Source organism: Marmota flaviventris, chromosome 17 (assembly GCF_047511675.1).
Source record: "Marmota flaviventris isolate mMarFla1 chromosome 17, mMarFla1.hap1, whole genome shotgun sequence".
NCBI lineage: Eukaryota > Metazoa > Chordata > Mammalia > Rodentia > Sciuridae > Marmota > Marmota flaviventris.
The window spans coordinates 54,820,969-54,846,959 of record NC_092514.1 but is presented as its reverse complement, the minus strand read 5'-3'; the positions used below and the strand labels follow the sequence as shown (position 1 = coordinate 54,846,959).

Sequence of the window (25,991 nt, the reverse complement as noted above, 5' to 3'; positions counted from 1 at the left end):
GTGCCTCATGCAGGCTAGGAAGCGCTCTATCACTGAACCACAACCCCAGCCCCCCCTTACTGTTATTTTTTTTTTCTTTTCTTTTCTTTTTTAATTTCTTCATGTGGATTCAAGTTACTCTCTGGTAGCTCCATTTTAGCTCAAAGATTCACTCACCATGTTTATATGGCAGACCTGCCAGCAATAATTCTTATGAGATGTCTTCATTTCTCCTTTATTTTCAAAAGACAGAGAACAAGGGTTTGAACTATTTTCATTCAAAGCCTACCACAGTCTGCAGAAGCTGACCCAGTGGGAGGTAACAGCACCCCTGTGTCTTTAGCTTGGATTTAAGACTTAACCACCCACTTCCTTGAAGAATGAGTGACCTTGGGCACGCTAAGTCACTGCTCTGAGCCTCAGTTTCCTCACCTGTAAAACGGAGATAACAATGGTGTTGAGCTCAAGAGTGTTGGGTGATTGGTTTCACCATTAAAGCCCTGGGGTGTTGGGGGAGGGCAGGGGATTCAGTGACTGAGCTTCCCCCAGTCTACATTCCCTCTCCTGCTCTTCCTCTCTTAGAGGACACCAGGCTTCTCAGAGGCAGCCTGGAAATAAATGGCAGGGCAACTAGAGAGCCACGACAGAAGAAAGCCACCCATGTTATAAGCTTATACATGTGATTTGGACAATCGGCAAGCCCCACACAGTCCTTTCACAATATAATCCAGGCCCGGGGTGCCCACGACAGCTGGACCAAACCTCCTGTCTGCTGGGCAGCACCTGAGACCATTTTGAAGTTCCAGGCCAGCCTGAGAAATAATCTACAGAAAAAAAGAGCAGATGCTCGAGGCAGCAGTGAGGGAAACTGCTGCCCCTCCAACTGGTGTCTGTGCCTATGTCACTGCTCATACTAGTCTCCCTGGACACTTGCAAAAGCCATCAGGAGAAATAGGTTTGCCTCCACCTGGTCCAGCCCATTCCCTCCTTTCTTGGGCCTGGTACCTCACCTGTCCCCCATCGCAAGCCCTGCTCTGTCCCACTCCTCCCTCCAAAACAAGTGACACTGATGACTTGTGCCTCAAGGAAGGTCATTTATTTCCAAGATATAGACTGTACTTTTAAGACAGGACTTTTCAGAAGCAGGAAATCTTAGTTGTTGCTTAGAGAAGTGTGTCAAGGACACAGTGAAAGGACCCATGCGGAGGTGGGGGGAGGGCTTTATCCAACACTGTTACAACACTTTTTTAAATGAGCAAAACATCTTTAAAAATCCTTATAAATTCTTTATAATATGTTACACATTTAGAGACAATATTTACAATAAAAGGCTGGGAGAGGGAGGAGACAGAAATCTACTTTACAGCAAATTTTTGCATAAAACAAGAGGACTGACCGAGGTGGCTGCGGGGTTCACAACCCCACCTGGGCTTCCCTGGAATGAGAGAGGGTGTGGGGGCCTGGTGATCTGAGGTTTATTTACAATGTGAAGGGGCTAGTGAGGGCTGATCCCGCCCATCCTGCAGGAACAGCTCAGTTCAGAACCCAAAAATCAGTGATAGACACCAGGGGTGTTCTTGAATATTCCCCTCCTTAAGAGAAAGTGGGGGTCTGTGCCTGAGCAGTGGAAGGAACAGGCACAGCTGGAAGAACAAAAAGGAGGGAGGTACCAGCAGGGGCCCGAAGACCCTCCCCAAACTGGGCAACAAGGAGTTCCCCGTGGTAAAAGAGCTTGTGGGGGTGACTTAAGAGGTTGGCAAGAGTGTGTAGGGGATGTGACCCCTGGTGAGGGTTTACAGTCCCGTCTTTGCAGAACGGCCCCAATCCCTTCTCTGGCTCTGAGAAGCAGGGGCAGGATCCCTGTGGGCACCAAAGGCAGGGACCCTGGGGGCACGTGGGAGGACAGGTGGGAGTGAGGGCAGAAGTTGCTACTGGAAACACCTTTGGACAGTGACTACACACACACACACCACACACACACAGACGCCCATTTCCCCCCAGGGGCACCCCTCTCCTCTCCCCAGACATACATACATATACCCCACTCCCTTAGTTAGCTACGAGCTATTGGCGGGAGGGGCAGAGGAAAGAAGCAAAAAGCCAGTGTCACCCCGCGACCTTTCCTTTAATCTGAAACTTGGGGGTTTCGGACTAAATCCACACCCCATGGTCAACAAGGGTCTCTAAGTGAAGCCATAGCAAGCCCAGAAGGGCACACTCAAGTCACATGTTCAGGGCACACGGACCTCAGCAGCCCCTTCCCTCTCCTCACCGCCGGCTCGGGCCAGTGGTCCAGCTGGGGTCTCTCCCCTGCTCACCGCTCCTCAACTCCAGCACACAAACCAGAGACGCCTGTAGCCCGGGGCGGCGCCCAGGGGCTACAGGAGTGTGAGTGCAAGCCATGGAGACCCCAGTTCCCCAAGGGGCTCTGGGGAGGACTGGAGTCCGAGGGGCGTGCGAAAGGGAAAAGGGTGTCACAGACACTGATGGAGGCGGGAGGCGGTCGAGCGGCGTGGGGGCTGGCTCTGCAGGGCCGCCAGGTCTCCTGGTGGCAGCGAGGCGGCGGACGATGAGGCCCGCGCCTTGGTGGACTCTAGGCTGCTGAGGCCGGAGTCCTTGTTGTCACTGTGTGCCCGCGCACCCGTGGGCTCCGGCCCCCCACCTCCACCCAGCTCCTTCCATTCGTTGAAGTTGAGGTCGGTCAGAGGGCTCTGCACCACCACCGTGTGGCGGCGCCAGCTGCTCCGGCGCCGCCGCGTCTCAGGCGACAGTGGCCGCCGCAGCCGCACCGCCAGCATGTCGTCGGCCGTACCGCGAAGGCGCAGCCGCAGCGCCTCCATGCGCGAGGGCCGCGAGCCCAGCGCCGCCGCGGCCGCCGGGGGGCGCAGCGACTCCTGGCTGCTGGAAGAGGCCGAGCCCGGCAGCTCCGGGGCGCGGGCGACTCCTCGGCCCACGCCCGCGCCCTCGGCGTCCGGGCGGCTGCGGGACAGGCGGCGCCGCGCCAGAGTGTCGCAGGGTATTAGGTGGTGCGAGCTGAAGGAGGGCCGGCGCACCAGGCGACCCCCCGGGCCCGCGCCACCTTCCGTGTCCGTCTCCACGTGGCTCAGCTCGCTGCGCTCGTCGTCCGCCTCGTCCCCCGCCCCCGCCCGCCGGCCCCCGGCGCCCGAGCACACGCTGCGGTCCATGGTGGACAGGGTGGAGTAGCCCGAGACGATGGAGCGCGTGTCTGCGGCCGGCCGCTCCTCGGGTGCTGCCGGGGGGCTGAGGCGCCCGGGGGCCTCGGGGGCAGTGGCGCTAGGCAGCTGCCCCTCTGGCCGCTCCGGGGGTCCCGGCGCCGGCGCCCCGGGCTTGTGTGCCTCCTGCTCCGAGTCGTCGTCGGTGCTGCTGCCCAGCCCCCGCGCCTCCCGCCGCTTCTTCCGCTTGCGGTTGACCGCCGAGATGAAGGAGATCGCCAGCATCTCCCGGGCATATGGCTCCTTCTTGGGGGCCCACGAGCCCTGTAAGGGGAGACAGGTCAAGGTGAGGAGTCGGGGCTTGATGGCCTCAGCGCCCTCTACACTCACACCATACACCCTCCGCAACAGACCCAGAGCAAATCGGAACCCATAAGGGCATATAAGACGTTCCTCCTCCATCCTTGTGTTAGCTGAATGGTCACCATCCTTGCGGAGACCACTCCAGCCCCTCCGCCATCCCGACGCCTTCCCAGCACCTTAATCCAGCTCACAGATTTTTCGGGGAACTGGGGCAGGTCCCCCACCCGCCTCCGAGTTCTATATCCATCCCTAGATAAATCTTTTTAGACACAGCCCTGCTATAGTCTCCCCACAGTGCCTAACACTTGACAGTTGGAGCCCACTTCACATACACAGTCCTGGTTGGAATCACCAAAGCTCCCTGAACACTAATCCCGGTGCCAAGCAAACACCCAAGTTCCCTCTCCACTCACCCCGTTTGGGAAACCTGCAATTCCACCTACACAGCAAATTCCACCTACACAGGGCTCAAATACACTTTCTCCTTTTCCCACCCAGCCAATCCCCAGCCCCAGATCAATCCAACTGCCAGCTGGCTGCCAAAAGTGCCTGAAGAATCCTGTACAGTGGACAGTTTGCATGGGAGCCTCTCCTTCTACCCCCAGCTGGGTGCACTGGCCTCTCCTCCACCAGCCCACCTGCTGAACCCTGGGATTTTGGTGAGGGCCTCCCACCATCTCCCAGAGTAACCTATGCTGCCCACCATAGTAGCCTCCTGGACCCTGCTTTCCATCCTCCCTTTCTGGCCTCCTGCTCCTTTGGGGGAGTTCCCAGAACTCTGTTTTCCACTCCCCTGGAAAATAATGTTAGCAAACAACACTGCACAAGGCCGCACTGTCCTACTCCACTCTTTCCTTTGAGCTCCAGAATTCCTCTTCCAACTGCAAACCCATCTCTACCTGGGTGTCTCCTGGCACCTCAAAACTCACCCATCTGGGTCCACGTTGTTCTGCCTGCCCTACCCCAAACTGCCTCCATTCCTGTTCCTGACCTTAAGGTGGCCTTGTGACTCCCCCCTCTCTTTGCTCCTCTCAATTCTCCTGAGGGTCCATCACCAGCTCATCCTCAGTGTCCTCTTGTATGTTCTCACTCTGCCTTTTCCAGGTCATTCTTCCCCTCCTAATAGGGCTCCTGACTCCATCCTTGCTCCACCTGATCTCCCCTCCTCCAGAGCCTTCTGAAGCAAGAATCTGATCTCCTCTGAGCTTCGCTCCAGACTTGCATGGCCCCACCCCCATTGGGACAATTCCTGGGGTACACATGGGGCCCTTCACAACCTCCCCAGGATAGTGCCCTGACCTGGACCCAACCCAGCCTTTACGCTGGTGATACTGCCCTACCAACCCTTTGAGTCACATGCCCTTTAACATTTCTGGCAACCATTAATGTCACCTGGCCCTATTTGGTAGATCATCTGATCAAACTACCCTCTCATGCAATCTGGTTCTAGCACAGTGAAGTCAGAATGATCTCTTTCAGGGAATGCTGAGCCAGCACATTCACATAGAGGTCAAGGGGACAATCGAGGGGAGGCTACTAGAAACTGGGGCTAGCAGAAGCAATGGGTGCCAATGACCAGAGCTGGATGTAAGTCATGGTAATCAACTTCTCCCCTGCCATAGTGGTCTTATGAGTGAGTGAGCTCTCGGTTACTAAGGTGTACAAACAGCAGCTCCCTTGGAGAGGTAAAGGAGACTCCTGCACCAGACTCCAGCAGCCTTTCTTTGGTCCAGTGTATTCACCATGCTGAGCACCTGCTAGATATCACACGTGTGTATTTGGAACCTGGCCAGTGCTTCGAGACCTAAGCAGAAATGAGCCCAGTTTAACCAGCTACTGATTAGCTAGCTGTTTTTACCCATTGCTATGGAGTGAATTGTGTCCCTCCCAAAACTTATGTTGAAGTTCTAACCCCCAATATGATGGTATTTGGAGATGAAACCTTCATGAAAAAATTAGGCTTCAGTGAGGTTTGAGTGCAGGGCCCTAATGGTGGGATTAATGCCTTTACAAGAAGAGATACCAGTGAGTTTGCATGTGGTTTTCTCTTTCCCTCTCTCCCTTTTTCTTCCTCTGCCTTGTAAGGATACAGTGATAAGGTAGATGGCCCTCCACGAAGCAGAAAGGGAGTCCTCCCCACAAACCAACATGCTGGCTCCTTGATCTTGGATTTTTAGCCCCTAGAACTGGGGGAAATGTCTGTTATTGAAACCACCCAGCCACAATATTTTGTTATAGCAGCCTGAGCCAAGACACCTGCCCTGGCTGTCAGCTCTACTCTAATAGTTGTGTGTGTGTGGGGTGGGGGGGGGGGTTGCGGTGGGGGAAGGTTCTCTCTGGGGCAGGCTTGTTGTAATGGCTTCTGTCTCAGAGGGCAGGCACTGGAGCAGGCAACTAGCTGGCTCTGAGACCTGAGGCAGGTTACCAAAGTTCTCCCTGCCTCTTTCCTCAACTGTAAAATAAGGCTGATGCTATCTCTAGCTCACAGGGCACTTGATAGGATTAATAATTCTGAGCACAGTGATGTAGCAAGTGCTCAAAAAGTGGCAGCTGTTGATATTGTTAGGGATTTTAAACTCAGCAATCAGTGAAAACAGGGGGCATCATTGGTGAGAGCTGAACTGCTGCCTTCCCCAGCAAGCTAATCATCAGCCTTGGGCCTCCAGAGAAGGGCTCTGAAAGAATTTGCTACAGGATTTTTGTATGAAGGTCTTTCCGGAGCAGGGGTGTGTGGCTCTCCTGTCTCGTTGGCAGTGCTGGGGCTTGAACCCAGAGCCCAGCACATGCTAGGTGAGCTCTCTACCACTGAGCTGCATCCCTACACACACAATTTTATTCCAATTTTATTTTGAGACAAAGTCTTGCTAAGTTGTCCAGACCAGTCTTGAACTTGCGATCCTTCTGCTTTAGCTCCAAAGTAACTGGGATTAGAGGTGTGCATCACCATGCCCAGCTTACACAGCAATTTTTATTTTTTTTGTGGTAAAGGGGATCTAATCCAGGGTCTTGTGCATGACAGACAAGCACTCTACCATTGATCTACATCGCCTGTCCTGTCCTGTGATTTCTGAAGGTGCCTTAAGACCCGAAGTGGAGGGGAATCCCTGCTTTCCACTGTCTGTGGTTAGTACAAATATTTTTATGGGGCCAGATAGTTCTCTTTCGGGAGCAGGGTCATGAGGAGGTTACTTGTGGGGCTTAGGACAGGATGAGGAACTTGTGGTGAAATGGATTGAGACAGTGGGAGAAGCAGGACAGGGTAAAACCAGGAGCCCAGCTTCCCCCTGCGCCAGTGGGACCTTGGCGGGTGACTGAGCTGCACAGAGAGCTGAACAGGAGTGAGGAACCACCAGAGAAGACAAAAGGGTGCTCCTTCCCCAAGAATTAAGGTAACAGAGGAGCCTTCTGGTGTTAAGCTGGTGTGCCCCAGCTACAGTGGAACTAGGAGTGGCCTGTGATGTGTGCTGGCCACTGTCACATCAGGAACAGCCAGGACCATCCTCACAGGGAGGCAGCATGAGTGCGCGATTGTAATTTAGGGCACTGACCCAACTGGGTGTCCTGGGGACAGAACAGAGACAGGGCTGTTACGTCTAGAGCAGTGGTGTGTGATAGGCCTGGGAGCCCCCTATTCCAACAGAATCTTCCCTAGAATCTCAGCTGAGTCAGAAACAAAAAGAGGAGCAGCCCGGTCAGCCCCATGGCCTCCTGTGCACCTGTTGGTGGCGAAGACCCCACAGAGGCTCCCAGGAATGCAGCTGACAATGCCCACCTTAGTCAGGCAACAGAATCAGAGACTGTAGTGTCTCCAGCCCGTTCCCACCCATGGAGGCTCACAGCCTGGTGGGGGCCAGGCCCTGGTGCCCAAGGCAGCCCTTCCTGATGGCTGAAATGAGACACCTCAGGTTTTTAGATGCTTGGTGGCTCCTACCAGACTCTGACTCCCAGAATCTCATGGGTCAGACTACTGAGACCACCCACTACACATACAACTCAACATCTGCCACCTTGATGGCTATTCCTCTCTATTACTTAACAACCCAACAGCCATCTGTGCCTCTGTTTCTCAGGGGCTTGGTTGGCTGACTTAGGCTAAGGCCAAGAACAGATCTAATTCTGTGCCAGAAAATCCAGAATCACCCCAAGCCCAGAGCATTCTCCAAGGAAAGAGACCATTTAACCATGAGACCATTTAACCTATGCCTCGATGCCTTAGAACATGCCCGAACTTCCAGTTATTTGAACCTTCTGAGCCTTGGTTTTCCTATCTATAAAATGGGGAAGGTACAAAACTCAGGTCCTTTGTGAGGATAAAATGAAATAGACCTTAGTATAAAGTTCTCTGCATAACTGCTGGCATCTAGCAGGTGCTCAAGAAATGTGGATTCACTTCTTGTCTCACCCTACTAATTCTGAGTAACTCATATGAGTCACAGTGAAGACTGAGTAAGTCTATAACAATAAAGACCCACTTTCTGAAAGGCATGTTCTACATTCAAGGTCTGGTGACTAAAAAGAGGGCCCTCTAAGGGGTCCCTAGGAGAATGCAGGAGGCAGATAAGCCCAGAACCTATTTGTGCCTGGGGAGTCAGGAATCACATTTTCTGTAACCTCTAGTGAAGTGGTCTGTGAGCTGCTGGGAGGTTGGTGCTGTATCTACTGCACACAGGGTGTGGTCACCCTTCTGGCTAGGGGACTTTCCTGGGAGTGGGGAAGGCCAGACCTAGCATGGCAGGATAGGGCTGCTGGGCTATGAGCTGGCTCCAGAGAAGGGGTCACAGCCTTCAGAGGCCCCCTCCCTGCCCAGACACTCCCCAGTTTCTTGGGATCCATGTCAGACTTCCCTCACTCCGCTCAAACCTTTCCCACCTCCTCTGCTCTGAGCTGAGGACTCACCTGCTTCACTGAGGACAGCCCTCCGCTGGGAGCGCCCAGCCACCCTCCACCAGCTGTGCACCTGTTTCCTCCCTCTCCGTTTCACTGGGGAGATGCCTTCTCCAGCATGGCTGGCTCCTGCCTGGGGGCTCCGATTCCAACTCTCTTAACCCAAGCTTCCCCTCAACCTCTCAGCTTTGCATTGTTTGCTCTCAACATGATTCATAGTCAGGCTTCTCAAAGAGCTGTCTGCGCATGCTCTCTTCCCTCCCTCACCAGGAGCTGGTGTGTGGACTCATTCCATCTGGCTTCTGCCTCCACTGTACCCCAGGCCCCCGGGTGGCTAGTCATGTGCTTATTAGCTTACCGTCTTCTCCTCACTCGAAGGTAAGCTTCCAGAACCTATCTGCTCGGCTCAGTGTTCTATTTTCAGTAACCAGCACAGTGAAGACACAGTTGACCCTCAGTAAGTATTTGTGGTGTCACTAAATGAATAAGCTGATCCTGAGACACACTGTTAGGTTCTGCTAACAGGCTAATGCTATGCTGGCCTCACAGAATGAGTTGGAAAGTGTTCCTTCCTCTTCCATTCTCTGGAGGAGTTGGGGAGAATTTTTTTGTTGTTGTTGTTGTTGCTGAGGATCAAACCCAGGGCAAGTAGTCTAATACTAAGCTACATTCCCAGTCCAATGTTATTTTAAAAATAGTATTTAAATGACATTTAAGTAATTATAATTTAAATATTATACTAATATAGTTGTATCTATCTCAGGATACATTCTGACAAACCTATCGTTAGGTGATGATATCGATGTGGGAACACCACAGTGGGTACTTACACAATTCCAGATAGTACAGCCCACTACACACTTAGGCAGGGTGGGACCACTGTCACATGACATTTGTCAACCAAAATGTCATTATGCATTATGTAGTAGTTTTTTTTTTTTTTTTTTTGTACTGGGGATTGAACCCAGGGCCACCCAGCCGCATCCTCAGCACCCCCCCGCCCTTTTTTTAATTTAGAGACAGAGTCTCACTGAGTTGCTTAGTGCCTCATTGTTGCTGAGGCTGGCTTTGAACTTGTGATCCTCCTGCCTTAGCATCCCTAGTCACTGGGATTACAGGCCACCCTGCCCATCTTTATTTTTAAATTATACTTTTGTATATATGTATGGGATTGGTTTAGCTAGAGGTTGACCAATTTTATTGAACCCAGGGGCACTCTATCATTGAACTACACTCTTAGCCCCTCTCTTTAAAAAAAAAAAGTATTTTGAGACAGGTTCTTGTTAAGTTGCCCAGGCTGGCCTTGAACTCACGTTCCCTGCTGGCATTACAGGCATGCACCATCATGTCCAGATATGGAGTATTCTTTGTTGGAAGGCTTTTGATTATATATTCAATTTCTTTAATAAGCTAGCTGTCTGGGGCTGGGGATGTGGCTCAAGCGGTGCAGCCCGGGTTCGAGCCTCAGCACCACATACAAACAAAGATGTTGTGTCTACCGAAAACTAAAAAATAAATATAAAAAAAACTCTCTCTTTAAAAAAAAAAAAAAGCTAACTGACTACTCAGGTTATCTCTTTCTTCTTCTGTGAGTTTTGTTTGGTAGCTTGAATTTTTCAAAGAATTGGTCTATTCTAAGTTTTTGAGTTTAAGGGCATAGAGTTGCTCACAGTATTCTCTGATTATCCTTTTAATGACTGGGTAGTCTGAGGAATGTCCCTATGTCACCACTGGTATTGGTAATTTCTGTCATTCCTCTTTTTTTTTTGGTGGTGCTGGGGATCGAACCCAGGGCCTTGTGCTTGCACGGCAAGCACTCTGCCAACTGAACTAAATCCTCAGCTCTGTCACTCCTCTTTTTATTGTGTCACTTTGGCTAGAGGCTTACCAATCTTATTTAATTATTTATTTATGTCCAGCTTTTGGGTTCATTGATTTTTCTCAATTGTTTTCAATTTCATTGATTTCTGCTCTTAATTAGTTTTGTTAATTCTTTCCTTTTGCTTGCTTTAGGCTCCCCAGAGACCTTAAGAAATGTTTATCACAGCAAACATAGTTATTGCTAAGCCCATTTTATAGATGAGAAAACCAAAGATCAGAAAGAGATTAAATAGGAGCTAGGGATATAGCTCAGTTGGTAGAGATCTTGGCTTGCATACACAAGGCTCTGGGTTCAATCCCCAGGACCACACACACAAAAAAAAGATTAAGTAACTTGTTTAATATCCCCAAATCACCAAGTAGCAGAGTCGGGATTCAAACCCAAGACTGGGGCTGGGTTTGTGGCTCAGTGGTAGAGCGCTCACTTATCAAGTGCAAGGCCCTGGGTTCAATCCTCAGCACCACATAAAAATAAATAAAATAAAGGAATTGTGTCCAACTACAACTAAAAAAATGTTACAAACAAACAAAACAAAAAAACCTAAGACTGTCTGAATCCAAAGCCTATGCTTCTAACCACTGAAGCGCGCTGCCTCTCAGCCGCTGGACTCCCAAGCCAGATCTTTCTACTACACCAGATGCCTCACCAAACACGGCAAGGAGTGGGGCTACTCTGCTTACTCTGGACTCTCAGGATTTCCCTCCCTCCCTCCCAGAAACCTTCCACTTCCCTCCTGGTCTAACTGCCATTCTAATTCTCTTAACCAAAAGACAGTGGGTGGGCTTGTGTGGGGGAGGGAAGTCAAAATCCCAGAATTGCCTGGGCCCTTACCTTGGACTTGGCTGAACTGCAGGTGGTGGAATCTGCTGGTGAGAGACACAAAGAAAACTGAAAGTTGGATGGGGCAAGAGAAGGCCGAGCCTTGTGAACACAATTCTTTTGCCTCAAAGGCTTCCGAACCCAGGGAGTTCAGAACCTTGAGATCTCCCCAGGCCTTAGGAGTGTGATGGAGTCTGATGGCATTTTCTATGGGATGAGGATGAAGCAAAAAATGATGTCAGTCACCACTTCCTTCAGAGGAAGGAGGTGACATCAGACTTCCATCCACTGAACCCTCCTCTTTTGCCCAGGATTAAGGGCAAAGGGGTGCTTGGCCCGATTCCTCTCCCCTTCCCCACCTGTCCCTGTTACTCTAAAACACTGGAGAGAAAATGCCAAACACCAGATGCAGTCCATGGAAACCACAACAGAGAAACACAGCAAATCACAGATGCTCTGGAGAAATGGAGACCACACGGTGCATAGAAAAGTGGGGGCCTACATCCACTCTTCGCCCCCCACCCTGAGGACATGAGAAGGAAGAGGGACCATTTAAATGACCAAGTAAAGGGGTGGAAATGAAGTGAGTGGGACACAGGGGTACAGTGGGCTGGTGGTAAGGGTCCCGATAGGTTCCACCTCCAGTGCAAGGTGCACCTGCCCTTGAGGCAAGGTCTCTATTGATATCTGGAGTCATGAAGGAGGGTAACATCATGTCTGTTGACTAGGATACCACTCCCTTAATATCACTGGGGGGGGGGGAGAAGAAACCGGAAACAAGTCCTGGCAGTGTCCTCTCTAAGGCGAGAGCCAGGGGGTTGATCCAAGGGCCTCCCAGGGTCCAAGTGGGGAGTGGGCAGGTGCGGTTAATCCACACTCTCTGGCAGGCAGGTTAGAGGTCCCCCAGCCCCCTCCCCCTGCACACAGTGAGAAGAGCAGGATGGGCTGACCACACGCGACACACACAGGGCGTCGGCAGCAGGTGATTAGAAGAGACAGGGGGCTCCTCTGCCATCCCCCTACCAGGTCCTCCGGCCCCTCCCGTCTCCTTCTCCCAACTAGGACTATGTGGGCTGCATCCTGGGACAGGAACGGGACATGCTGTGTTTGTTGGGGAGATAGACAGTGGCTGCAGCCAAGAAGAGAGTGGCCATGCACTTGCTTCTGAGCATGGAATTAATCTCTCCTCTGCTAGGAGGGGCCCAGAAGCCCTCAAACAGGACTAAAGGGCCAAGTGACCAGAGCCCTGAATGGAGGCGGAAGCTACAATCTTTGAAAGGCTTCTGGGGGCATCACTGGTCCCTGGGCTGGGTCCTCAGTCAAGTCTCCTTCATGTTGGATAACAGAGAGACGGCCACAGTCTGAGCTGGGAAGGGCAGCCACTTGATGGCCAGATTTCCAGGTAAGGGGGAGCCAGGGTCCGGCTCGGGTAAGCTCCTCCCCCAGAGAAGGAGCGTAGCGGGGGAGGGGCAGGGTTGGGGGCTGAGGGGTGGGCTGGGAACCAGCATGGGCAACTGGTGTGTGGGGTAGGGTCCTCACTGCCAGGGTCATTTCTGCCTGCCCAGCCTTCTTATAATCACCCGCCACTGTTAGTGACCGAGGCCGCGAAACCGCACTGTACCCTTTAAATTTCCAACAGGTCCGCTGGAGGAGGGAGGCGGGAGAAGAGAAGAGGGCAGGATGGAGGGGTGGGAGGAGAGTGTGGGAAAAGAGGAGGGAGGGGCAGGGTGCAAGGAGAAAAGGAAGAAAAATTAAAAAGAGGAAGCACACAGCTGGCCCCTGAGGAATCAAAGGCTCGGGAAAGAGACCAGCAAGGAGGGTGAGCAGCCTCTGCACAGCCCGCGGTGGGGCGGCTGAGCGACAGGAGGCTGGATCCCCCAGAAGGGAGAAGGCCAGCCACAGCCCACTCTCCAGGGTGGGAACAGGAAAGAGGGGCATCTGGCCAGGTTTCTGGGACCCTCAGGATGGCAGAGCCCACCCCCCATGCCCCTCCAGGCCCCACACTCACCTGAACCTGGGTCACCAGGGGGCACTGTCCTGCCAATGTTGGGCAGGAGGTACTCGATGTTGGGCACTGACTGAGGCTCCTTGTCATCTACAGGGGTCTGCAAAGAGGAGGGAGGGGTCAGCCAGCGGGCCCCCAGGTGGCTGGACTTCAGAGCCCTCAGCAGGTGGGGCCCAGGTCTCCTCCATCAGACTGGGGCTCTCCACAGCTGGGAGGGTCTCCCTCGCTAGGCAGGCGCCTTGTGGAGCAGGCCTTACTGTCCCCACAGGACCCTTTTGTGCTTCGCCAACAAGGTGGAATCCCAAAGGCTCCATCAGCTGGGGTCAAGAGCTCTCTCCCCACCCCCCACCCCCGGGACTGGAGCTTCCTATGTCTTTCACAAAAGACTGGAGGGCAGAGACCGCCTCTGCTCCAGGACTGGGTTTCCCCAGAGCAAGGCCTCTCTCCCTCCCTCATCAGACTGGGGGCTCACCAAGGCAAGGACTGTGCCTCCTCCCTCAGACTGGGGATGCCCCCAGGGTAGGCACTTCCCCTGCTTGAGTCTTGCTGTCCACCCAGCCCCTAGGGCCACCTCAAAGCAGACCCCACCACCCTCTGCATCACTTACCCTCTCCCCCTTGTCCTCGTCATCACTGAAGAACCAGTCTGACTGCAGAGGAGGAAGAAGGAAGGAATGAAATCAACATGAGGAGAGGGAGGACAATGATACCCCGGCTCCTCAACCTGCTGGCCCGAGAACCCATCTGGTGCAAGGTGCCCCTCTGGCCTGGCTGCTCGAGAGGGCTCAGAGGGAGGTTGGTGGGTCCTGGAAACTCACCCTACAAACTGTGAAAAACCCTTAGGGAGAGAAAAGGCAGGACCCCCGTATATCAGGCAGGGAATTTCAGACTTAGGTGGAAGAGGGCCCACCACAGACAGGTGACAGGCCCTGGACACTGCTTTTGCCTGTTTTTCAACACAGTCCTGAAGTCAGGGTGGGGGGCAACAGAGCCCTCTAGTGGCAGCCAGGGCCACTGCGGGTAGAAGGCCAGACATGGCTGCTGGAGCTGAGTGTGCCCAACACCACCTGCACCATCTGAGGCTATGCTGACAACTGGCGTCAATCCCCTGTCTAGAAAAAGAAATCAAGAGCTTTCTCACAAGTAACAGGATGGAGGATAAAGTAAAGGCCTCACACCTGCTGAGGATGTAACTCAGTGGTAGAGTGCTTGACTAGCATATGCAAGGACTTGGATTCTATCTGCACCTCAACCAAAACAAAACCCAAACCAGAAAACCCCAAAACAAACTAAAAAGCTGGTTAGCACATGCCTGTAATCCCCGCCACTCAGGAAGCTGAGACAGGAGGATGGCAAACTCAAGGCCAGCCTTGGCCATTTAGCAAGAAAAAAACAAACAAAAAAGCCCCCACACTTAAATATATCTTGGGAAATTTGAGAATCTTAAAGAAAAAACTTCTAAAAGTATTTTTTGGGAAAAAAATCAGATTGCTTACAAATGACCAAGCACATATATGTTAAGCTTTCAGCAGCTGTAACAGACACAGGAAAAACAAAGAAATAATATTTCCTGTGTGTTAAAGGAAGATCATTTTTATACCCTGCCAAACTTTCATTTAAATTTGCATGAATATAAAGCTATTCTAAGACATCAGGGAGTTCACTACACAAAGATTCTCTTGAGTACTTGAGCAAGTAATGAAGTAAATCCAGGCTGAAGAAGTAAGCTCTGAGAAAGATGAATAAACAGCATAGAAAAGAGTTCTGTTATCAAAATAAGCAGTGAAACCCACACACATATACAAACACATGAAATGCATGCACAACAACTGGAATTCAAATTCAGAAGGGAGACCAGACAGTAATGCACTTGGCTTTTATACTTGAAAGCCATAGACACTGATAAGCTTTGGAAATTGACAGTGACAATTAAGTCTAAGTATAGGTTTCTACAAGTAGGTGGTAATTTCCTGAATAAAAATAGAATGTATAATTTCATATCAGGAAAATAAATAGTTCAGTCTATCCAAAACAAGGAAGGACAGACAAGTAAAGAAACAAATATAGTATGAACAAATATACTATGAAAATATAGTAAACAGAAAACAAAATTTAAGATGGCAGAAATAAATACTAATGGTCTAAAAATTACAACAAAATAAATGAATTAAATTCATTGATCAAAAGTGAGAAACTGTTGAGCATGGTGGTGCATATCTGTAATCCCGGCGGCTCTGGAGGCTGAGGCAGGAGGATCACAAGTTCAAAGCCAGCCTCAGATATTTAGTGAGGCCCTAAGCAACTGAGCAAGACCCTGTTTCTAAATAAAAAAAATTAAAAAGGGCTGGGGATGTGGCTCAGTGGTTAAGCACCCCTGGTTGAATCCCTGGTACCAAAAAATTTAATAAATAAATAAATAAAAAGTTAGAGACCAAGGGTTACATTTTTAAATTAAGTACATGTGGGGCTGGGGATGTGGCTCAAGCAGTAGCGCGCTCGCCTGGCATGCGTGCGGCCCGGGTTCGATCCTCAGACTCAGCACCACATACAAATAAAAATGTTGTGTCCGCCGAAAACTAAAAATTAAATATTAAAAAACTCTCTCTCTCTTTAAAAAAAAATAAAAATAAAAAAATAAATTAAGTACGTGTGTGTGTGTGTGTGTGTTTATAACATACCCACATATAGTCTACAAGAGACATTTAAACACAACAACACAGAAAGTATGAAAAGTCATGAATCAAAGAAGAATATTCTATACTGGTAAAAGGAACAATAGATCAAGAAATATAATAAATCATAGCATGTATGCATCTAACATCTTTTTCTCTCTCTTTTTTTAAATGTTTTTTTGGTTGTAGGTGGACACAATACCTTTATTTCATCTATCTATTCTTATGTTGAGCTGAGGATTGAACCCAGCGCCTCACACGTGCTAGGCGAGTGCTCTACTGCTGAGCCACAACCCCAGCCCTCTCTCTCTTTTTCCATACCAGGGATTGATATCAGGTGTTAATCACTGAGCCACATCTCCAGTCCTTTCTTTTTAATTGTATTTAGAAACAGGGTCTCACTGAGGTACTTAGGGCCTCACTAAGTTGCTAAGGCTGGCTTTGAACTTGTGAATTTCCTGCCTCAGCCTCCCAAGCTGCTAGGATTACAGGTGTGGGCCACTGCATCTAGCTAACATCTCTTTATATATATCAAAAAACAATTCATAGAACTACAAGGACTAGAAAAATTAATATGGTAGGTAAAAAAAAAATAAAAAGATGCTCTGGACGACACAATGAACAGTCTAATCTAGTGAACACACCTAGACTCTTTCATTCAATGACTAAACATATTTTTCTAGAACACACATGAATCATTCAAAACCAACCACAGTGGAACTCTCAATAGCTTCTCAGGAATCAGCATCATACAGACTATGTTCTCTGCTCATAATGGGATAAAATGAGAAATAACAACAGTTAGAAAAACCTAAACACCACCTCAAGACTTCCCATGTCTGGAAACATAGCAATGATACCATGGAGTAATTTTGCATTCAAGAGGAAATCATAGCGTAATTATAAAATACCTAGAGCTAAATCACAATGAAAGCACTACAGGTAAAAATCTGTGGAGGGGAAAACCTCAATGGCTTTGCATATAAAATGACTTTTTAGATATAACAACAATCCATGAAAGAATAATTGATGAGATAAAACTTTAAAATTAAAATTTCAACTCTGTGAAGGACAAGCTAAGAGGATGAGAAGACAAGTCACGGACTGGGAGAATTATCGGCAGAGTCTACATCTGATCAAGTACTGTTGTCCAAACAAAGGACTCTTAAAACTCAACAATCAGAAATCAAACAACCTGATCAAAAAATTAGCCAAAGACCTTGAACACCTCATCAAAGAAGAAAGACAGATGGTAAATAAGCTGTGAAAGGGCTGGGGATGTGGCTCAAGAGGTAGCGCGCTCGCCTGGCATGCGTGCGGCCCGGGTTCCATCCTAAGCACCACATACAAACAAAGATGTTGTGTCCGCTGAAAACTAAAAAATAAATATTAAAAATTCTCTCTCTCTCTCTTTAAAAAAAAAAAAACATTAAATAAGCTGTGAAAAGATGCTTTACATCATGGTCTTCAGAGAAACCCAAATTCAAACAACAATGAAGGGCTGGGGCATGTGTGAGGCACTGGGTTCAATTCTCAGCACTGCACATAATAAATGAATAAAATAAAGGCCCATCGACAACCAAAATATATATATTAAACAACAACAAACGAAGCCAGGCTGGAGGTGCACGCCTGTAATCCCAGAGACTTCGGAAGTTTCCAAAATTTGGAAGCAACCATGAGTCTACAGTTTGGACAAGCCTCCCCCAGAGGTCCCCACTTGGTCCCAGGTGGCCCTACTGGGAGTGATGGGACCTAGTGGGAGGTCCTTAGGTCACTGGCTTTGCCCTAGAGGGACTGTGAGCCCAAGAGGCCCTCTCCTCCCCCACCTCTTGGCTTCCTGGGAGTCTGCGTCCCCAGCTCTCCAGCCTTTGCCAGAGGCCCAGAGCAGGGGTGCCACTCCACCGTAAACTGGAGCTACAGAGCCACCCACTTTTTCTCTTGCTAAGTTAATCATCTCAGATGTTCATCAGAGTGACAGAAAGCTGACTCATCCGATGTCCTTCAGTAGGTGAATGGATATACAAACTAGGGTGCATCCAGACAATGGGGTGTTATTCAATACCAAAACTTATTAACTGTGTGAACTTGAGCCAGGCACTGCCTCTCTGAGCCCATTTCCTCATCTGTTAAATGGGGGGTAACAGGACCTGGATTTTTCTTCTCTAAAGGAATCCCAGCAGCTAGGGAGGCTGAGATAGGAAGACCAGGAGTTCAAATCTAGACTCAACAACCAAGCGAAGCCCTAAGCAACTTAGCAAGACCCTGACTCAAAATAAAGAATAAAAAAGGGCTGGGGATGTGGCTCAGCGGTTAAGCGCCCCTGGGTTCAATCCCCAGCACACCCCCTTACCCCAGACCCTAGCCAAAAAGTGTCTATGAGTGCAGGAATGTTCTAGTTGCACCTCCTCTGATAACAAGCTGCCAATCTTATTTCGGGTGCAGGCACAGAGAAGGAACCAGAGACTCCACTGGTTTCAGTGATTCATAAAATCATCCCTGAGCCCCCAGAAGCCAGTGGTGCTGCCTCTGGGTTTGGCTGTGGAAGACTAAGGCCTCCTGCGCCCTCTGCTGGCCCCTTTGGGTTCTTCAGCCTGCATGGGCAAGGCTCAAGGTGTCACCAGGAAGCCAGAAGGGAAGTCAATCAGCAGGAGACACACAGTGCACCAGGGCAGGGTCCTGTCTCAAGCCTACGTGCCCTGCCCCATTTGCCTCTTCCTTATTTACCCCAGGGCCGGTGGGGGTCTGGAGCACTAGAGACCAGGCCTCTGATGCCCAAGTGAGGCCTTTGCACCTGTGTCTCCCAGACACCTCTGAGGCCCTCCTGCATTCATCACTTGTACCCTCCAGGCCAGGAGTGGCTCCCTTCCTCTCCTCCCTCTCCCTCTCACTGGCATCTTGGAGGCTTGGGGGCCTCCTGGTCCTCCTGCTGAGGACCCGACAACCCAGAATGGCAGGGATTCTACCACTCATTCCTGTTCTGCATCTCACTGCTGGTAAGGCACGTGCCACCCCAGCGGCATATTCTTCAGCTGCTGAGTATGGCAGGTGCAAGGTGCTCAGGGACATGGCAGGTCCCCAGGCTGTCAGGGCGCATGCACAGAACAGGCTGCTTACGTGCTGGATCAGCGTCTCAACGATCTTGTAGCGGTCAGGCATGTGGGTCACCATATCTGTCATATTGTCCTCAGATGTCCTCACCAACGTTGGCCCAAAGACCAGGGCCAGGTTCCGAGGCTCCATCTGGGCAGAGGAGGGAAGCAGACCGGGATCAGTGCACTGAGCTCTGACTCCAGCACCTCCCAGTCCTCTCTCACTCTAAGCCCCAACCTGAGCTGTCCCAACTTGAGACTAGACATCTTCTTGCATGGGCTTACAGGAGCTTGGCATGTGGCCCGAAGGCCAGATCTCAGTCCCACTCATGGCCAGGCCTAACAGCCATGAGCAGTGTCAACCTGAACATCTATACAGGGTCACCCAGAGTGGGTTAGTGCAGCAGTGGGGGACCTTGGAGTAGGAGACATGTCGGGAGATCCCAAGGGTATTTTAGAAGTAGGAAAAATCCTGTTACTCCCCTCATTCTCCCCCCTGCAGAACCAAAAGACAAGGAATTTGATTAGAAAAATGCAATGCAAGACTTTGAGCTAGATTACAGGACACATTTCTACCACACATGGGGAGCCATAGCTGTCTGCTTCTGGAAGACTTGCAGAGACTCGGGAAACGGCGCTCTGGGGAAAAAGCCCTGGCTGGCATACAGCGGATGGGGTGGGGGATAGAAGGGCCGTAGGGAGGAGGACTTAGAGCACTGGGGACCCCAGAAGTCCTACTCTTCCCTCCGGGCCGTGCTGGAGCCTCGCCCACCTTGTTTTTCTCCGAGTGGTCCGCAATGGTCTTGAGATGGCCCACGAGAAATTTGAGCGTCTCGTAGTAGTGCCCTGGGAGATCCCGGATCTGGGGAGGAGAGGAAGGGCCGGGGTCAGGCTGTGACGGCCCCCCACCCTACCTGTCCCCACCCCAGGGAGGCTGGACTCTCCCCTCAGCCCCGGCCCGCCCTCGGTCACCTTGGCCTAAGGGCAGCCCGTCCTCACCAGCTTCCGCAGCGTTTTCATCCGCTCCCTCGAGTCCTCGATGCGATTGGCCTCAATGAAGTCATTGTATTTGTCTAGAAAAGAGTGAGGGCTCCTCAGAGGTGGGAGGCAGCCTGTCCCCAGGCCAGGGGGGACAGGAGCTGCTTCAGCCCACAGAGGAGGCCCTGCCCCGAGGGCCATGCTCCGAGCCCATGGTTCTACCTTCGGGCTCCAGGGCCAAATCAGGTGTGCGCTGACCCGACAGCCCAGGTGAATTTGTGTGGGAAGAAATATGACCCGAGCTGCGGATGTGTGGCACTTGCCTATAATCCCAGCTATTTGGGAGGCTGAGGCAGGAGGATTGAAAGTTTGAGGCCAGTCTGACAACTCAGCGAGGTCCTGTCTCAAAATTAAGAAGTGGGGAGGAGGTAGCTCTGTGGCAAAGCATTTGTCTAGCATGTTGAGGCCCTGGGCTCAAATCCCCTGCACCCCAAAAATATAAAAAATAAAGACCTGACTGAATTCCATGTTGATATTAGAAAGGGGTCTTTGCCTCAGTTTGTAAGACAAGGACACCAAGATTCGGCAGGTCAGAAGAAACGGGAGGAGGCTTCCAGACACCCCCACCTGTATCAGGAGTCCCCCAGCTCCTGAAGTTCTCAGAGTCCATGGGGAACCTTAAAAAATGGAACATAGTGAGCCTACTCTGAAATTCATCAGGGAGGCTAGGGGCGTGGCTCGGAGATACAGTGCATGCTCAGCAGGTGCAAGGCCTGGGTTCCATCCCTAGCTCCAAAAAATAATATAGCATTCACCTAGATAAGAACAAGATGTGTGTGTGTGTGTGTGTGTGTGTGTGTGTATGTGTGTTATCAGTGACTGAACTCAAGGGCATGCTGAGTTACATCCCCAGGTGTTTTTTTTTTTTTTTCTTTTGAGACAAAAAGAAAAAAAAAATGCTTTCCCTTAGTTGCTGAGGCTGGCCTTGAACCTGTGATCCTCCTGCCTCAGCCTCCCAAGTTGCTAGAACTACAGGCATGCACCCTTGTGCCTGGTGCCAAGGATAACTTTTAAAAGAATGGTGAGGGCCAGAGGCACCCTGTGGATCCCAGGTACACAAGCTTTGGGCTTCGGCAGAAAACACAGAGCGGAGCGATGAGGAGGCAAAGGGGACCGTGGAGGACTGTTCACATGACAAAGGCAGCAATCCGATGGGGGTTGATAAATGTCCCCGTGACAAGTGGCCATCATTGGTTGGGGGGAGGTCTATTTCTATCTCACATAATATACAAATGAAGTTATTTGATAAAGTCAAATATACAAATTAAAAGATCATTGAGGAAAAAAAAATAAAATAGTTTTACAATCATAAGACCTAAACATGGGATGCAGAATCTATTAAAAAAAGATGAATGGTTTCAACATTTTTTTAAAAATTGTTTTCAATTCTAAACTGAAATTTTTTTTTTTTGTTTTGTTTTGTTTTTGTACCAAGGATTGAACTCAAGGGCACTCAACCACTGAGCCACACCCCCAGATCTATTTTGTATTTTATTTAGAGACAGGGTCTCATTTAGTTGCTTAGCATCTCGCCATTGCTGAGGCTGGCTTTGAACTTGCCATCCTGTTGCTTCAGCCTCCCGAGCCTCTGTGGTTACAGGTGTGCACCACTGAGCCCCGCTTCTAAACTGAAAGATTTAAAGGGAAATGGCAGACCAGAGCAAATATTTGCAAAAACTCATTAGATTAGCAGCTAAAGATATGAAGAATTTGTCCCCATGGGCCAATACCAAAAAAAGAGAACCCAACAGAAAACTGTACATGCAATATGGATAAGTGATTACAGAAACAACAACAACAACAACAAAAAAAGCCAATAAACTAATAAAAAGAGATTTAGGCAGGCACAGTAGCACATGCCTGTAATCCCAGCTACTCAGGAGGCTGAGGCAGATCAAAAATTCAATCCCAGCCTTGGCACCTGAGAAAGACCCTGTTTCAAAATAAAAAATAAGGGCTGGGGTTATAACTCAGTTGGTAGAGTGCTTGCCTCACACGCACTTGGCCCTGGGTTCAATCCCCAGCTCCACCAAAAAGATTCACCTCAATAAATCATATTTATATATAAATTGTTTCTGACCTTTCCTTTTAAAAAAATAAATAAAAATAAAAAAGGCTAGGGATGTAACTCAGTGGTAGAGTGCTTGCTTAGCATATGTGAGACCCTGGTTTTAATCCTCAGGCTTGTTAAAAAAAAAAAAGAGAAAGAAAACAGAAGAGATTTATTTAATCTCTCTAGTAATGAGGAAAATAAAAATGAGAATAAGGAAATGCCATTTCCTGTAGTCTAGCAAAAATTTAAAATATTAATAATAATATGTGTGAAGCCCCAGGCTGAATCCCCAGTGCTACCAAAAATAAAACAAAAACTAAAAAATTGATAACACCCAATGTTGATGGGGATGTGGGGAGACACTCACCCATGCTGTTAGTGGTGGTGGGAACTAGGGGCTCCTCTACAATTTCACATCAGCTTGCAATGCTCCTTAGGGACACTGACCTAGCAATGCTGTGTCCAGGAATCTATCTAGGCGTGCAAGGACATGTTCAAGGAATCACTGAAGCAGGGTTTGTAATAGCAAATATTTGAAGACAATATTTGCCTCTACCCATCCATAGAGAAATTAGTTTACTCGGACTATTCGATACTATGTAGTTTAGGAGGAGAGTGAGGCAGGGCTCTCTGCGGTGACACCAGTGCATCCCAAAATTACAACCCTACTTTTATTAAGAACAACTCAAGCCAAGTGTGGGGGCCCACACCTGTAATCCCTGTGGCTTGGGAGGTCGAGGCAGGAGGATCGCGAGTTCAAAGCCAGCCTCAGCAATTTAGTGAGGCCCTAGGCGACTTAGCAAGACCCTGTCTCGAAATAATAAAAAGGGCTGGGGATGTGGCTCACTGGCTAAGTACCCTTGGGTTCAATCCCAAAAAAAGAAAAGAAAAGAAGAACAACTCAATCAACGGTGTGCTGCAGCTGTTCACACAGGCTCCTCAGAGCAAATTGTGAGCATCTCTTCCTAATTCTGTTGGTGACATCATGTCAGCGGCTTGAAATGAGCCGCAGTGGGAGTATTTACACCATGGTAATTGGAAAATACCACCCACCCAGGCTTTTCCCCAGGAAAGCCAGATGTGAAACTCTTACCAGCACGCCACTGAACACCGACTCCAAAACCAGGGCGGCCTAGGGGCTTTCTCATGTGAGTAAGAGTGTCAGGAAGGAAACACGACAAACTCATGACCATGAGCTGGGCTCGAGGCAGACTCCGCCCCTGACGGCCTGCGTGCCCTTGGGAAGGCGTTCTACCTCTCTGAGCCTCTGCTTCCTATGTAAAGGGGTCCACGGGACCTGGCTCAGGAGTTGTCATAGGGAGTGGGCACACAGCAAGTGCCCAGAAGGTATCAGCTGTGACCTCTGGGGAAAGCAGCGCAGGAACAACAGGGACCTCTGTTGGTTACTTGATTCTCTTCGCACTAGCTAAGTTTCTTACATGTTTCTTCTTCCTTTTTTTCTTTTTTCTTTTTTTTTTTTTTTAATCAAAAGACTATAACCCACAGCTCTAACTGAAAAGCGCCCAGGGCAGGTGAACTGCTGCCCCTCACTCCCGCTTCTGCTCCTACTCACCATCGGTGAAAAGAGGCTCCGGCAGTTTTCGGAAGAAGGACTTGAGCAGGCTGCTGATCACATTGAGGTCCTGCCAGCGCTGGGGAGGGGCAAAGATGTCAGGCCACAGGAGGGCCCACCCCGGAGACCCAAACCCACACCCCCAGGCCCAGGACTGGCGGGCCAGTCCAGCTGCCCACACCTTTTCACCAGTGCACACACCTGGCCCCAGCTCCTCCCTGCTCCAGTGAGCCCAATGCACCAGAATTGCCCATCAAGGAAAGGACCAGGGGCCTTCTTTGGGCCAGGCACCGTGAAGAACAGAGTGAGCAAGAGCCTGGTCTCTGCACCCTGCAGGACCAATCAGCTCCTGCCTCCCAGTGCTCCTCCTATCCACTGAAGAGTCATCCTCAGACACCCCTTCTTCCCCAAAGGGTAAGCATCCGTGGCACAGCAGTGCATTTCTGCCTCAGGCCCCTTGCACCTGCTCTTCCCTCAGCTAGAAGCTCTGCTCTGCATGTGACTGGTTCCTCATCCTGTCTACCTGCTGCAGCCCAAGTAGCCATGGACACCACTGCCATGCTGATTGTACCACAGCCCCACCTTTGCTTCTTCCATGGCACTTACCCCAATCTGTCATTGTTCTGTTTTTGCTCCCTTGTTCAAGCCTATCTCCCCGTGGACTGTGTCCTTTGTGAGAGCAAGGACTCCTGTCTACCTTATTCTTAAGAATGAGTGGGGGCAGTTGACTAGATCACAGGAATCCAAATGGGGCAATTGTGCCCCCTGAAGAAATTTTGCAAAGTCCAGAGACATTTTGGTTTTTATGACTTGGGGGTGGCCACTCACATCCAGTGCATAGAAGCCCAGAACATCGATAAATTTACTACAGTGCAAAGGAAACCTCACCAACAAACGATTATTCTACCCCAAATGCCAACTGTGTCAAGGTGGAGAAACCCTGGTCTAAATGGATCATGGCTGAATAGAATGAACCGAGAGGTCTCAACCCCTTCTGTCCACAGGGGGGCGGTATCACCCTGTACCTCTGCAGAGTCAGGAGCCACACCTCGCTGGGGCTGGTTCAAAGCACCCTCAACAGACACAACTCCATCATTACAATATATACACACTCGTCACAATGGACCCACAGCTTATGCCAGACAGTCCTGCAAACAATATACTCCCCACCAGCTCCACACAAGGCACTTCCGGCACCCTCCACCACCAGCGGTGTCTAAGACCAAACAGCACGCCCTGCGGCTCTCCCTGGCTGAGGCAGAGTGATGTGCTTTTCACATGCCCACCCCCCACCCAGCGTGGCTCCTGCCCACCCCATTCCAACGTTCCTCCCAGCTCCAGGAGGGATAAGAGTGCAGGCTCTTCCCTCCCAGTTGCCAGGTCTAAGAGCTTAGCTGATGCTTAGGACTCTTCCTGTGCGCCCGGCCCCAGGTTCCTGAGCATCCCCCTCCTGCCACCCCACTCAGCTAGACCTAGACTTCCTGCTGCCCACCCTGTCCCCTGACAGCAGCTCCCTTGGTTATCCCTACTCAGTCCCAGCATAAACTCAGGCCACTCCCCAGTCCCATCTCAGCCTATGGACTGATGATGCTGTCACTCCATGCAGGTGACTTACTGCCATCCCAAAGCCAGTGGGGCCATATTTGACCCAACCTCTCTCCAAAATCTAAAGCTGCTCATCGCTCACTTCTGCCAGGGACAGAGACTCTACCACCAGCTCAAACTTTTAATATTCCTGGTCATCCTTCCTGCCCCTCGCACAGCCAGTTCCTAGAGTTGCTCCCTCATCCCCATTCCCCTGGGGCCATATTATGGTTTAGGTGTGGTGTCCCCCAAAAGCTCATGTGTTAGAATGAAAGAAGGTTTGGAGGAGAAATGATTGGGTTACAGCCTTAATCTAATCAGTGGCTTAATCCCTGATGGGATTAACTGAGTGGTGGCTGGAGGCGGTGGGGTGTGGCTGGAGGAAGTGGTTCCTTGGGGCATGGCTACGTGGCTACGGGGTGTGTGTTTTGTATCTGTAGAGTGGAGTCTCCCTCTCTGCTTACAGGTCATCATGTGAGTTGCTTCCCTCCACTACACTTTTCCAATGTCCTGCCTCACCTTGAATCCTGAGGAGTGGAGCTGGCTGTCTATGGACTGAGACCTCTGAAACCGTGAGCCCTTCAATAAACTTTTCCTCCTCTATAATTGTTCTGGTCAGGTCTTCTAGTCACAGCAGCAAAAAAGCTGACTAAAATAGGCCATCAAGGCCTCCTGACCCTTAGTGATGCCCACATTCACATCAGGGTTTTTCCCCTGTCCACCTGCTCCAGGTCTTCCACATTTATAGCCGTCAGGTATGTCCTGAAGCACTGCCTTTGCTCAGATTATACTCTTAATTGTGTCTTCCCAATTTAAGAACCAGGGAAGGAATGGGCACAGTGGCACACACCTGTAATCTCACTGGATCTGGAGGC

At 50.2% G+C, this 25,991-nt stretch overlaps 1 protein-coding gene across 4 annotated transcripts in view; it reads right to left on the bottom strand.

Annotated features, from left to right (window-relative positions):
- Nucleotides 1–2,085: 2,085 nt before the first annotated feature.
- The window catches only part of Arhgap23 (Rho GTPase activating protein 23), a 71,819-nt gene continuing 47,913 nt past the window's right edge, over nucleotides 2,086–25,991 (bottom strand). For 3 of the 4 annotated variants that reach the window (XM_071603234.1, XM_071603235.1, XM_071603236.1), the window contains exons 17-24: nucleotides 23,533–23,611; nucleotides 19,868–19,941; nucleotides 19,641–19,730; nucleotides 18,894–19,019; nucleotides 13,713–13,754; nucleotides 13,109–13,205; nucleotides 11,113–11,147; nucleotides 2,086–3,476 (exon numbers count right to left, since the gene is read on the bottom strand). In XM_071603234.1, the coding sequence (XP_071459335.1) occupies nucleotides 2,454–3,476; nucleotides 11,113–11,147; nucleotides 13,109–13,205; nucleotides 13,713–13,754; nucleotides 18,894–19,019; nucleotides 19,641–19,730; nucleotides 19,868–19,941; nucleotides 23,533–23,611 (1,566 nt within the window). In that variant the 3' untranslated portion in view covers nucleotides 2,086–2,453. The remainder of the gene's footprint in view (nucleotides 3,477–11,112; nucleotides 11,148–13,108; nucleotides 13,206–13,712; nucleotides 13,755–18,893; nucleotides 19,020–19,640; nucleotides 19,731–19,867; nucleotides 19,942–23,532; nucleotides 23,612–25,991) is intronic. The other variant, XM_027924727.2, reaches the window with a different exon arrangement.